Genomic DNA, 15,442 nt, shown 5'->3' with positions numbered 1-15,442 from the left:
AATAATGATATTACTTATATAATTCTGACAAGTCCGTACTATGAATTATCCATCTTTTTTTTAAATTATGCTCTGGCCCAAAGGGGTGTGGTTCCCCCAAGCACATGGTGGAGTTTCTGGTTTGTCCACTTCCCCCAAGCTCAGCTTGCCCTCACAGGCACTGCCCCTCCCAGTTTCTCCCAAGAGGAAGCCATTTTACGACCCCCCCAATATAACATTTGCCTGAGTCCAGGACAGGGCTTTGTTCAATTTCCTGCAGTCCCTAGGTGCTCCTCCCCTAACCCAATCAGAGAGGTGTCATCTCCTTTTGGCAGGGGCAGCAGGATGCAGCTAGGCCTGGGAAGAGTGGCTGAGCAGGTTTCTCCTGTCGGGGGTAGTTGTCAGCAGAATTCAGCTAAATGTCACTTTAGTTCCCAGTTTTCTACATTCAAATCCATCTTAATTTACATGCAGCTATTTTTTATATATACATTAAATAATTACTTCCTTCAAGTCATTTCAGGATATAGTTTTACGTTGTATCCACCTCTAAGCAAGTCTTTCCTTGGCCTGGTTTGGGTTCATTTGTTCAGTTTTACACAAAAGACTGGTGGTTTTAAAATGCTGTCTTTCTGATAGTGGTGAGCACCAGTATTGCATCCATGTTGACATTAAGAAAATTAATTCCCCACAGTTATGGGTTGCTTTTGGCAATCAGCATTGCCATTCCCAATGGTTTCAGGCTACTGTGTGTGTAGCCCAATGGTGGTTTTAGGCAGTGCCCTCCTGTGCTCACAACATAGGCAAAATGGGTGGCAGCCTATTCTTCATGTTTTCCCTGTGCACTCTCTGGGGAGTTCTGGCCATCATGATGTTTTCAATGCCAGTAATGCACAGTTTTATGGTAGGGCTTGGATGCATAGGAAAAAACATCCCACAATGACATCAAAGACAAAGGTGAAGCGGCCATCCTGCTCCTTCTAGACCTCTCAGCAGCCTTCGAACTGGTCGACCACAAAATACTCTGCAGCCAACACTCATCTGCTGCCCATTTCTCCTCTTTCGCTGTCATGTGGATACAATCCTTTTTAGCCAACAGAACCATGAGGGTCTTTTCACCTGCGGCTGCAGCAGACCCTATTCCCATTACTTGTGGTGTCCCACAAGGATCTTGTGTTTCCCCCACCCTATGCAACATTTTTACAAAACCTCTCTTTGACAAACTGGACCATCTGGGTGTCACCTACACCAACTACGCGGATGACACCCAGATACTCCTCACCATCTCTGGCAACTACAATGTCGACGTCACCAGGATTAACAAACTCTTCTCCATCATTCAGGCATGGATGGCCACACACGGCCTCTGCCTGAATGGTGAGAAGACGGAGCTCCTCCTAGTCAGATCACCCAATAACTTACAGAACCTCAGCCCCGACTACACCAACATCATCATTGATGGTAACACCATCCCCGTCGTTAAAAATGTGAAAACCCAAGGCTTCTATCTTGATGCCAATACCAACCTTTCTAAACAAGTCAACATGACCGTCTCAACCACCGCCTACACTGGGAAACTAATTAGAGCTTGCATAACTTTTTTATCCACTAACAGCTGCCTCACACTGGCCAGGGCTCTCATACAATCTAAGCTCGACTATTGCAATAGCCTTTACCTAGGTGCCAACCAAGGTATAATCAATAAACTTCAGGTTCTCCAAAACAATGCGCTGCGAGCAGCACTAAACATTCCTAGGAGAGAGCACATCGACCCATCAGAATTTCTTGCAAATGGCTCTCCATTCAACAAAAAATTGACCTCAAAATTCTTTGCCTTACCTACAAAGCGTTAAACCACCTAGCCCCGTACCCCTATCTCACCAACAAACTCACTTTGAAGCCAAACACTAGAATCACTAGATCCTCTAACACTCTTTGCCTTGCTGTGCCCAGATTCACCTCTAAAAGAGCCGGCGGCTCAAGCTTCACGGTCCTCGCCCCTCAACTTTGGAATACCCTGCCGTTGAATATCAAATCGACCGCATCCTTCCAACTGTTCAGGAAACTAGTCATTGGTTGGCTACTGGATAAAACCAATCCCAAGTCGGACTAAGACCACGATTACTGTATATACTGTACATACCACTCAAATGATTAATTGTATGCTCTAACTACCTCAGACTGTATATATTGTGTATTACTTCTACAAAATGTATAACTGCAAATTCTATATATATTGTACTTTTTGTAACCTGTCTGTAAGCGCCCTTTTACTCCTGGGTTTGGAGCGCTATATAAATAAATAAACAAACTAACAAACAAACCTCCCTAGCCTCACAAGGAAGGCTCCCCCCCTGGGTAGAAGCCACAGAATCCCACAGTTCGTCACACCTCCTACACCAGACCTGCATTAATCCAAGGGTGGACGGTGATCTACCAGGTCTTTATGGATTTGAGCCGTGCATTCAACATTGTTTCCCACAATAAGGTGTCTGATGTGATGGATAAATACTCCATCCCTTATGCCTTGCTCGATTTCACTTATGAACTTTATACAAGGAACTATACAGTAGCATATTGGGGTATGAGAGGCGAGAGGATGAAGCCATTCAATATAACAAAGGGTGTAAGACAAGGGTGAGTGTTGGACCCTCTTTTGTTCTCCCAAAATAAACAATGTCATAATATGAACTACCAATTTGGAGACAGGCGCTCCTTCCTTGTGTCAGGAGAAGCAGGAATGTTATGTGTTGCAGATGACGCTATTTTAATTTTCGATAAACACTATCCATTTCAACCTGCACTTTGCCCAGCATTTGTAACCTACGTATATCAGCAAATACCATATACTGGGCCTCATCACGAGTGGGAGGTATCCCAGCGGTAAATCTGCCAGGATACCGCCCAATGCAGATAGCGTTACCGCAATTCGTTCTGGAGGTATTAGCACGGATCCCGAGTTGTGCAGGGGCATTAAGTCCCCATTAATATTTGGGTCCATTGGACCCAATGGGCCATTTTTGGCTCAATTACTGTGGTGGTAATTGCACCAAAAATGGGTGGAAAGTCAGTATATTTAGCCCCAGCTCAGAGCTGGAGGTAAATCTCCAACTTTCCACCCATCTCAGAGTTGGGCGGAGCAGTAATGCGGCAGTAATAGCGTAACTGCTGCATTTTTACTGCTCCACCCAACTTGTGAGGAGGCCCACTGCCTGGTAGCAATAATATAAGCAATGATGTGTTTTGCGGATCAAAGTTACTAAACATATTTAAAACAAAATAATTAATGCCTCTTTCTGCAGCAGGAAAGACAGTTTATTTACCCATATAGCACGCCTAGCCCAGGGGTATCTGGGTGGTTTTCTTACATATACAACATGTTACAAGGTTACGATCAACAGTATTATGGTATTACAATGTTACTCATTTACATATACAACATGATACAATATTACCATAATACAATGTTACCCAATTACTATAACCATATTCTGAGCACAAGGATAGCGATGTACAGTGGCAATGAGAATTAGAGGGCACTTGTCGGCAGCTGACTTGGGTTACAGATCAGAGTCAGGACATGCCTAGTAAGATAGTTGAGGTAACAGGTCTATACAGTATGCTGTGTGAAGGAGGTAGGACTTTAGATGACAATTATGTTATAATGGGCGCTGAGTGATGAGCCAGTCTTTTACTTTGGCTCTAAACAACCAGAAGGAAGGTTCTGCTCTGATGGCTGAGGGAGTGAGTTCCAGCATTTGGCAGCGAGCACAGGGAAGCTAGTGCCTCCTGCAGTTTTCAGTTTGTATTTTGGGATGTTGCGGAGATTGAGATAGTTGGATCTAGTAGGTCTGATCGACTGGTTCCTTGAGAATGTATCTGTGATGTATTTTGGATCTGTGTTTGATAGGCATTTGTGTGTAATAACTAACGAGCGTAACGTAATTCTGGCAAGCATCGGTAGCCACTGAATGTCCCGTCTATGGGCTGAAATGTGCTTAGAGTGAGGGATATTCAATGCCGATATAAGGGCATTATTCTGGAGTACTTATAGTCTATTTAGGTTCCGTGCCGATGAGCCTAGGAAAAGTGTGTTGCAATAATCCGGCTTTGAGAGGATCAGTGCTCTGGCTAGCATAATGCAACTGTTGGTCGACAAGTAGGGTTTGCAGGCATTAATGAGTTTGTTAGTATAGGCTGTGACTGAAGCTGTATTGTTAACTTGTTTTTTCAGAGATATGGTGGAATCTAGGTAGATCCCTAGTGTTTTAACCACGCTGGCAACTTTGATGGTGTTCCCATCAATGTTAAAGGCCTTGTAGCATTTGTCCAGATTATTGAGACGAGCATGTGAACCAATGATCAGAAGTTCAGTCTTGTCATCATTTAGACAAAGGCTCTGGGTGGCCATCCAGGCTTGGATTTCAAGGTAGACGTCATTTATCATGTTGAAGTCTTTAACAAAGCAACCAGAGAGCGTTGTCAAGGCGATCAAAGAGGAGCTTAGTAAAAATGTTATAGATTGTGGGCGATACACATGATCCCTGAGGGACTCCACAGTGGATAGGTACTGGGGAAGCAGACACTGAGGGTTTAAAGACCCAAGTTCTATTTGAAAGGAAAGATTGGATGCAGCTAGCAGCGTTCGACGAGAAAGCTGCAGCTGATGTTAGATGTTTGGTTACAATCTGATGGTCAACAAGATCAAACGCTGCCGAAAGGTCTAGCAGTAGGAGAATGGCAAGCTTGCCCTGGTGTTTGCTTTCATCCATTTGGATTTTTAGGTACAACAGCGTGGTTTCGGTCCCATGCCTGGGTCTGAAGCCAGATTGTCGAAGGCCTAGTAGGTTATCTTCCAAGTGTTTTTGTATTTGGGGATAGGCAGCTCGATCTAATATTTTTAGGAGAAATTGTATTGTTGTTTTGGGTCTATAATTGGTCAGTATATTAGGGTCTAGATTTGTTTTTTTGAGAAGCAGCATTGCCCAGGTCTCTTTGAGGTTATTAGGGACAGAGCAGCTTTTGAATGAGGAGTTAATTAAGGCTGTTATGAAAGGTGCTACTTCTCTTGCTCCATCCATGATGATCGGGGCTGGGCAGATATCTCCTTGGCAATTGGAAGGTTTGAGACTCAAAATAATGTATTCTACTTCTTTGGTGGTGAGAGGAGAGAAGTGGAAGGAGGTACATGGTGGACATTGGGGATCAGGCAATTTGTGGTGGTTGGAACTCAGGACAAGGCTATTTTTTTTTATTTCAATTTTTGCTTTAAATAAGGCTATTTTATCTGAGAGAGCCTTCTGAATATTATCACACCAGGCCTCATCTTTCGTGCAGGTTTCTGTCGGGGCGGCAGGAGACTCTAGTTCCATTAGAATGGTGAAGAGCACCATTGTGCCTGACTTGGCATTCTGGATTGTAGCGTTATTGATTTCTCTTTTGGTGTTAAGAATAGCTACTTTTAATGTTGTGGTGGCAGTGGAGAATATCTCCTTGTTGAGGATTGAGGCATTTTTTCTCCAGTTGGTTTCAGCTGATCTTTTCGCATTGCAGAGTAGTTTTAGGTCGGCTGTAAACCATTTATTTAAGTGGGCTCTAGGTTTAGCCTTTCTAAGTTTAAGGGGTGCGATTTCATTTAGTACTTGTTCAAAGGTATTGTTGTACAATTCAACCAGCAAGGAGGGGTCCTTGTCTGAGTCGCATGGTAAACTGGCAATAGGCTGAAGCAGGGGCTGTAAGTTGTCAAGAGTTATGTTGCGCTTATTCCTGGACAAGGTTTGAGGAGCGATAGTCATGCCAGTATTGAGGTGGGCATCCCCCTGTATGGAAAAGGTAATGCAGTGGTGGTCCGACCACACACACAGTTCATTGTTCACGATTGTGGTGGTGCAGTTAAAGTTTGCCAATCAATCCAGGGTTCTACCTTTTTTGTGAGTGGGTTCATTAATGCGAAGTTTGAAGCCTAGATGATTAATGGTATTTTCAAGGTAGGTGGCATTTATATCTTTATGGTCGTACAGGCCTAAATTCAAATCTCCCAACAGGATGATTTGTGATCCTGGTTTAGTATTTTGGGTCAAGAGGAATGTAATGTCTTCCTCGAAGGAAGATGTAGGGTCTGGGGGCCGATAGATAAGATGGAGTAGTAAGGTGCGGGAAGCTGTGAGCGGGAGTTTAACTGAGACGAGTTCTGCTGTGGGGAAGGGAGTGCTCGTGAATTCTCTAAGGCAGAGTTGGGATTTGGCTATGAAAGCCACGCCACCGCCTTTGTCCGTGACTCGGTCTGCGCTGATAATTGTGTAATTATCTGGGAGGGATAAAGATAAAGTGGGGCCTGCAACTGGGAATAACCAGGTTTCTGTAATGGCAAAGAAGTCTAATTGGTTGGTGGAGATGAAGTCAGCAATCGCAAGAGCATGGGCTACCAAGTTGCGAGCATTGATAAGGGCTCCTTTGATGGTAGGTATGCCTGGAAGAGGAGCTTCTGGCGCTAGGGTAGAGGCTGCGAGAGTGGGTGCGATGTTGATAGGGTTAGGAGACAGTGAAGGGTTTGAGGATCTGTACACTGGTGGACCTGTTGGTATCATGTTGAGTAGTTGGGCTGGTATTTATCTTTTTATGTAAGAAGAGAGATCCTAGTCTTGCGTTCCTCAGACTAAGTGAGCATAGGACCAGTGGTGTTGGTGGGGAAGCGAAGAGATGAATCCATTCAGTAGGAGTGAGCGTGCAGTCGGCACTAGAGGTGAAGGGCATGTTAGGATGAGCAAGCTGTAGGTCAGGCTAAAAAGAGGTGGTATGGTACAGAACAAGGGTAGAAGGGGTGGCCATGGTGAGTATTACTCTGCGTAGAATGGCCATTTGAGCAAGGGTGGGAGGTGTGGAGCCTCTGATTCTTATGGTGCGGCACAGGTCTGGTATAGGGCGAGCTGGGCAGTAGATTCTGGGCAGACCTATAGAGTATTTAGAGAAGTGCTAAACATGATGGTTGGCATAATAGGCTACAGAGTGAGGTGCTAGGTGCTAGAGGAAACACAATAGTCAGATAGAAACAGTGTGGACTTAAAAGGGAAGCACAGGTGAAACTATACAAAGGGTCATAGGCTAAGCAGAGTAGTCAACACAATAGTCTGGGACGGTGCTAGTTACTTGAAGTAACACAATCGTCAGATTGAAACAGTGTGGACTTAATAAGGAAACAGCAGATATTGTTTGTGAACAAAGGCAAATAAAAGTCACTACTCTCTCCATCCTTGGACCACTCTTATGGCTAACCTTCCCCTGCGTATTTCCCCCTGTCTCCCACCGTGGACATAGTATAATCTATGCCGGCATACAGGTAACAGGTGCTTCTGACCTGCACTCAACACCATAGGTTTTCTACAACTGCCTACCACACTATCCTACTAACGCACCACACCCACTTTGTTTTACAGAAGCCACTTGCAGCAAGGTCCACATTATTGGCAGAAGGGCTCTATATAACACAACAAACCTTATAAAGTGTACAGAGCTATAGTATTTACAAAATGAAAACAACAAATAGGTGATTGCCTGTGAGGAAAGCTATTCTCTAACATTGCTCTGACACAGAAGTTACTTAAAACAAATATACACTCTTTCTTATTGCTATTTATTTTACCTAATATATAGTGCTGTTATATGAAGCACTTTACAAGTTATCAACGTAAGTGAACACATGGCTGACGTACAATTATTTGTGATGCAAAATGGAACAACATAAGAAAATGTTTCAGGGCAGCATATGATAGTTTCAGCATTCCTGGAATAAGGCAAATGTCACATGGTACAGACTGCCATAGTACAAGTGCCAGGAGCCAAAAAGAGGGAAAATTAGAAATGGCACAGGGAGATCAAGGGCGTAAAAGAAGAACCTCAGATGCAGACCAAAGTTTACATAAAGGTGATGGGGCTTGAAAAGCTCAGACAAACAGGATGGAGCCAAGGAATTAACACATCTGCATGTAATACACAAACATTTAATCTGAAATTAAATAGGAAGCCAACACATACAGAAAAGCCAGGGTGAGATATGGGTAGCAGAGCAGAGAGCTAATAGTATAGACACAGGAGAATGAACAGATTGAAACTTAAAAATCACATATTTAGGTACAACAACATAAAGAGCCACATCAATACTTTAAGGGGAAAAATAGTTTTATAGTTAAACTTTAGAGAAGGCAAAAGGAAATGCTGTTTTATTTTCTTGATTATACAATTGAGAAATTGCATGCCTCAGAGGCAGACAATGTGTGTTCTGGAAATAGAACTGGCAAAGATAGACCGAATTAGGAGCAGCAGTTGTGGGGAAAAGGACAAAAAAGGAAAAGCTGTCGAAAGTGGAGCACAAGAAGTGAGATGCCATCCATAATTCCACAGCCGGAAGAAAGGAAGAAAAACAGGAGTGCAATGACTCTGAAAAGGAAGGCGAGGATAAAAGGATGAGGGCATCATCTGCATAGAAAGGAGCCTGACACTGGAATGCAAATATGACAGATGTCAATGGAATAGTGTAAACAGGGAGTCAATGGGGACCAAGCACTGAATCTGGGAAACGCCATAAGAAAGTGCTGCACAAGGAATCTTGCCAAGAAACTGAAAAGAATGGCGAAAAGGGAACTAAGACCAGCAGTGCCAGTTAAACCCAGAGCGGTTAGGAATGAGAGAACAGTAGGGTGCTCCACATTTCAAAAGCTGACACTCAACGAACCAAGACAGATATGTTCAATTTATCTCGCCAGACACTAACATCCGCCCTATTTTCTAAAGACTCTGCATCAGACAATACTACGCTTCTGGAGTGTATTAACAGCACACGTTTAAGCTTTCCTTTGTCTCAGAGAGACTTAAATGGGACAATGAACAGCCGATTCAATACTGATTTGCCATTCAATGACTACGTAGGACAAAGTGATGTGATTATTTTCACTCTCGGATCTACTCTTCATATAGAGTAGCCAGCTAGCAAAGAGTTTCTTGATTATACCATATCCAAAGACATTATATGTCACATCATGTGTTTTTGCTGATCGCTCTACTCAACTATTCCTCCCCCTCAGGAGTGCCACCTCTTCCCTGCGCCTCATACTTATCCCAATCCCTTTCCTACCTCTGCACACTACTTGTAACACCTTGGGGTTGTCCCCTTTGTACAGCACTCCAATGCCTCCAGCTAGGTATGCGCTTTATAAATACCATACATACATACATACATACATACATACATTGATGTCTATATAATCATAGAAGTATTTCCCTACAATAAAATCTAAAACAAATTGTATAATTACATGTTTCAGTAATTGAAAAACCTGGCTGAAGCTCCTGCCTCATAACTGACCTTTTTCTCTCATCCTGGACATTCCTTAATCGATAAGATTTCCTGCACATCGAGTAATTTACTAAACCTTTTACCTTTGTCATACATAAGGCCTATCCTTGAATCTCTTCACAAACTCAACCCTTCATTCTAAATACCATAGGCCATAAAAATGATGTTCTCTCCGTTAAAAAAACGATGTCGTCATAGCCCTTTTAGATAGTGCTAGGCAACCATCACTTATCTGGGATGGAAACAGACAGTGAACATGTTGTTAGAGTAAAGGACCCTGCATTTCTTCCAAAACACAAAGGACATTTATAATTGACCTGATAGCTCTACCAAGGTATTATCCAGCATTGCAAGAGTGTGTCAGGGGTGGTACAGAAAAAAATACTGCTACTTTTCCTCCAGAATGCACCATGGAAAATTAATGCTAAACTGACCCACATTGTTTCTGCTACCCACATGATGGCTTGACTCCGCCCCCTCTTTCTGCAATATTCGGACCAGAGTGGGGCATGGAGCTGTGTCCTCATGCTCGGCATCTGGTTCTGTCCCTTATTAAGTCTGCAGTGCAGTCAACGGCCTAGAGTGGGACACAGTGTGCCCCTGCTATGCCCCCCCACATAAAGCATAGACTGCGCAGTTCAGAATCACACAGCAACACTGCTGTCCTTGTCCTGCTCCAGGCCGCTGGTCTGCAGGCAGCCACCGCTGTACCAGACAGGATGTCCAGAAAGAAAGTCATGCCTCTGTAAGAAAGGGCTAAACTGGCTGCCCCAAAATGCCACACTAGGCAAGTAATAACAGATACCATGCTTGGTATATTATCGATGCCCAGGAAAAGAAATCACACCACAGTAAGAAAGGGCTGGGCTGGCTGCCCCAAAATGCCAGTCGAGCCAAGTAATAACACATACCATACTTGGTTTATCATGGAGGCCCATTAAAAACGTGTCAATGCCATTATGGCACACAGCCCCTCACCCCCCCTCCCCCCCAACTACCAAAATCCGCTCTGCTACACATACATCATAAACACACAGTACAGCACCACGAATAGATACACATAATAAGAAATTGTACCAGCTCCAGTGCTGCTCCGTCTTCACCAGGAAGACGGCCTGGCCTCAACACTGCAGCATGCCTGATGACTTCTGTGCTCAGTGGACGCCCACTTCCACTACGCAGACAGGGAAGCAGGTGAGCTTCCTGGTTTCCCGTCATGCGTAGTTGAGCTGGAGTTGGACAGAAAGTAATGTTCTAGTTTCAGGGCAGTGCACACGCTACAACTAGAAAGTAACTTTCTTAAGTCTCTGTCTCCAGTCCTGAGCGCATTCACTCAGACTTCAGAAAGAATTCAGATAATTCCATTCTGGAGTTGGATGCACTCCGACTCCCGAAAGAAATGATCTGACTTCTTGCTGAAGTCGGAGTGAATGCGTTCAGGAATGGCGGCAGAGAACACGGCAACACTGGTGTACGTGTCCCACACCGCTCCACGCTGCTGTAGTCGCACAGGGCGGGGCTGGACAAGGACACCTGTTTGGTGCATGCTCCTGCTCGGCACCCTCATTGTCATGCCATTGGGATACCTCTCCCGTTCGGCAACCCTCATTGACAATGAGGGTTCCGAACTTGAACCGTATCCCGCTGGCAACACAATCAATGACAATGAGTCATGGTGCACAAAATGTCTCGGTCGGCTCACAAAAGAGCCTTTGGGGGGGGCAAGCTGCCTCCCCCAGCACCTGCTCGGTATAATACTGAACTCTTCAATACCCATTTAATTTAATTAGACAATGCAGTTACTTTAGTTCAGGCATAACATATCGGAAGCAGGGGCAGAGCCAGACTCAACATTTTGAGGAGGCTGGATGACAGTTTTGAAAACTGTTAGTGAGCCGGGACATTAAACCTATTGCGCTACTGATTACCAACCATCCCCCCATCCTACCACCCCCTCCCCAAGCCCAGGAGGCTGAGTAGATATTACGCTTTCCTTTGGCCCATTAGATCCATCTTTCACTCCAGCTCACCAGAGGCATAGCTGTGATTCTGTAACAAGTGTGGCCTGGAGCTAATGTAGTAGGGCCTACACTAAGAACAGCCCACAGAAGGAAGGGCACTTGTTCTGTCCCCAGCCAAATGCACAGGAATGACAGAGAGTAGTGAGGGAGGGCGAACCAATCAAGGGGGGTGGTGGGGGTTGTACCCTTGACAAAAGTTTTTAAATAATGGGTTAAAATAGTGCATTTTTCAGTACACTTTCTGGGATAAATTAGGTAAAAAGCCACACAGTTTAAGATCGGTTTTGCAGGGTACTATATAAAAAGTCCATTAGATGCCAAGCCACCAGCAATGCATAGGAGCCTTTTCAGACACATTTTCATAATGCTTTTGCCCACTATATGCCAGTACTCTGCAAGTGTAAAAAAGCATTTTCATATCGATTGTGTTCACATGTCCATTCTGGTGCACCTATATATGCCACTATTCCCACAAAGGAAAATACTCATGTTTGCTTTGTCCATAATGCCGGTAAGGATACTATAACAAAGCATGTTTATGCTGGCTCTGCAAATGCATGCCAGTATCCCCATGTAAGAACATATTCCTGTTGGCTTGCCTTAATGCCAGTGAAAGAAATCCATGGCACAATAAAAAAACATATCGTTGTGGCTGGCTTCACAATCCCCCACTCCCCATATGAGAACTCTCATCATGTTGTATTTTCTCCCTAACGGCCCAGCAGTAAAAAATGTCATGCCACAGTAAAAACACCTTGCCCTTGCAGGCTGCCCGAATGCCCCCACACCAATGTAAGAATACTTATGTTGCCTTTGGCCTTAACAAAAGTAATAAACTGCAATACCACAGTAAGAAACCATGCTCTTGATGGCTAGCCGGTAAGATAGCTCAGCAGCCTGAGTGTATACTGTTGTAATCTGAGTGTGATCTAAAGATTCAAATCCTGGCAGGGCCAACTCAGCCTTTCATAATTCAAAATGACCTCCCTGATCTCTACCCTCCTCTATGGACCTTGTACTATTATGTTGCTTTTGCGCCTTCTTACCTCTCTCTTAATGTGTACTGTACTGTGTTTTCCCTGCTCACCAAGTTGTACTCACCGTTTTGGGTGCTATCAATAAATAAATAAATCTCATTAAATGAGTGAAAACTTAAGTTGGGTGATACATGTGATGTAAATATGTTCTCTGTACAGCGCTTTGGCGAAAGAGCGATATAAATAACATAATATCAGTACACAAATCCCACATGTAAGAACACTTAAGTTGCACTCATCATGTTACATCCCCCCATGTAAGAATATTTATGTTGCCTTCGACCTTAACACCAGTAAAATAATAAGCCAAGTCAAAATATGGAAATATGCCGTCCCCATGTAAGAACACTGATGTTGGCTTGGCCCTTAATGCGAGTACAACATTCCATGCCACAGTAAAACCCAGCCAGGCCAGGCTTACTGTAGTATTTCCCCCAACCCCAGCCCCCAACCCCACCATCACATAAAAACACTCAAGTTGACTTTCCTTTGCCCAAAAACGGCAGTAAAACATGCCATGTTCTTGTCAAAAAAATGTCATGCTCCAATGCCCCTGCCCAGGTCCCAGCGTGCATACACACAGATACACACAGATAAAGACACATTCACCCAACAGTCACGCACCCACAAAGCTGATCTGGCATTCACAGGAGCACCCATAACATTTAGACTGCGCGCTCATTAACACGTGCAGTGTACACCAGTCACACTGCATTCATTCATAGGTGTGCACTTGCAGACACCTCCTAGCATACAAACATACACCCACTTACACACTCCCTGGCATGCATGCATACATTCATACATGAATGCATAGATATAATCCCTGCATGCACACAAATAGACTTTTGTTTAGTTAATGGTAATTATTGAAAGCATGGGCCATGCAAAAGCTGAGCCCACAGTTAAGACTTTAGCTGCAGCATGGAGGGGGCGGGGGGGGGGGGGGAGAGATCTACAGATATCCCCATGGCAGGGTTTTGTCCTCTGCATCTACCTTCACTGCAAGGCCTGTTTTCTCACCTAGGAGAGATGTGTATTTTCTTAAGTAGATACACTGCTCTCAGAGGTGAGAAATGTGACAGGTTCTAGTGGTCTGAGCCCAGGGCTGGGCGTAACAGCAGAGTGAAGAGTGATGGCTACTGCGTTGAAGTGGGGGATTGGGGAAAGGCTTTAGCCCTTCCAAGCCCATGTAAGGCAGATGCTCCCTGCACCTAACAGTTCCTTGAGACAGGAATGGCCCTCTTTAGTTATCTACTTCGTGGGACCCCACTACAGCCCCTAGGTGGTTGACTGACATACCTGCTGGAGCAGCTCCTCACTTTTGGTCTGATGCTGTAAGGTCACGTGGCAAAAGTCAGAAATCGACCATGTTGGAAAGTATTTGTAAATCCATTGCTCTCATTTTACCACCATTGTTATCCCACCACCGATCTCGTAACGAGGCCCTTTGTTGTTCTTTGAATGATCACAAGAAACATTATTTTAAGCTCTTTGAAGTGTAAAATCCTCACATATGAACTTTGACCCTGAAAGAAAAAGAAATCTCACGAGAATAAATAGCCCTTAATCTAGATAAATGATGGCTTTTTTTAATTGTAAACTGCAGCATGTTTAAAGTGAGGTGTGGGTTAGTGGACACAGCTCGAATTCAGAATGACGTGAAAACCAGTCACACGTTGTTTAATAAACAGTACTGTCTATTGGAAATTCTGACCTAAACAGTCTCCCAGTAATATAACTATGTATTCCTTCTAACAGACAAGAAGCGAGCAGGTCTTTGGCACCAATAAGATGGACTCCCGGTATTTTGGAGAGCTACTTGCTGAGCTAAGCCGAAAAAACAATGACCTGTACAGCTGCTTATTACAGCATGTGGAAAAGATTGGCGGGAGGTGAGCACGCCCCACTTGCTTTCTTTCAAGTGTGTTGTCCTAGACGTCTCAGGAATGTTGATCATTTTTAGACAGCACTGAATGGACTTAACCCTTCTAACGCCCCAAGTCATGAACGGGATTCCTGTGCTGCTCCTCTGAAAACAAGCGCTCGTTCCGCTCTGTATAATTTGCTTGAAGAGAGCGCGTGAGCGTGTGTGGGGGTTGTGGCTGAGGAAGGAGGGCATTTAAGGTGTGTACAGTCCCAGCTGTCGTGCTTAGGAGATCCATAGGCTGTGCTATGTGCAGAAGACAATAGTACATATGCAATTTCTGAAGGTGTGAAATGTTGTTTTCTAATGCAAAGCGAGAAGGAAAATAAACGATAAAAGAATTTTTTGCAAAAATAAAAATGTCCAGTTTTGTAAAACAGTCAACAGCTCAAAGAATTCTACTAAACTGGGTTGATTGCTAATGGTCAGGTTAATTAATGTTATTTTAATATTTGCTAGTCCTTACTCATCCTTATCACAGAACGTACTTATGAGTCTCCGGCCTCCATGAAAGTTCACATTCCCATATTGTCTTAATTCTACCCCCCTTTCCTCCTGAAGGTCTAATACCTCACCCTTACATACAAACCTTGAGTTATTTTAACAAATTTGATTATGGGCCCCTCCAGCCATTGGGAGGTTATGACGAGAAATCGGTACTGTTACGAGGACACGTAGTATAAGAAGCTATGAAGATTAGTGGTAAGTAATCTGATAATACCCTCCACCGTCCGCATCCCAGTACTTACCTATGAGGTGTAGCTATGAATCCATGAAGGGACCGCTGACAAACCACACAGACCACCGTGAATGCTGCTGCACTCCTATCACTGGTATCCAAATGTTATGCTTCCATATGCTCGATGATACCCTGAGTGCAAGACACTGGTGCCAAAAGAACCCCTTAAGTCACTGTCCATATTCAATCGAAAGTTATTTTAACATCTAGACCAATCCCATTCCTCCTCCTCTGGTGAGCAAGGATTCTGATAGAAGGCTGCCAACAACAAAATATATCTGAACCTGTGGAGTTCTTGCGCAAACTCGGGCAGACATGGCAGATCGCATTACAAAATGAGGGCATCACACAGAACCTTGAGAAAAGGAGAACTACCTAACATGGCCAAGC

At 44.1% G+C, this 15,442-nt stretch overlaps 1 protein-coding gene across 3 annotated transcripts in view; it reads left to right on the top strand.

The window, feature by feature from the left end:
- Positions 1–15,442, top strand: part of POF1B (POF1B actin binding protein) — a 464,150-nt gene that overhangs the window by 310,934 nt on the left and 137,774 nt on the right. For all 3 annotated transcript variants that reach the window (XM_069612934.1, XM_069612932.1, XM_069612933.1), the window contains exon 7: positions 14,148–14,281. In XM_069612934.1, coding sequence (XP_069469035.1) covers positions 14,148–14,281 — 134 coding nt within the window. The remainder of the gene's footprint in view (positions 1–14,147; positions 14,282–15,442) is intronic.

The sequence above is a fragment of the Ambystoma mexicanum genome, chromosome 5p (genome assembly GCF_040938575.1).
Source record: "Ambystoma mexicanum isolate Mex_15411 chromosome 5p, UKY_AmexF1_1, whole genome shotgun sequence".
Taxonomy (NCBI): Eukaryota; Metazoa; Chordata; class Amphibia; order Caudata; family Ambystomatidae; genus Ambystoma; species Ambystoma mexicanum.
The sequence above is the reverse complement of the archived record's forward strand: the minus strand, read 5'-3'. Positions and strand labels throughout refer to the sequence as shown.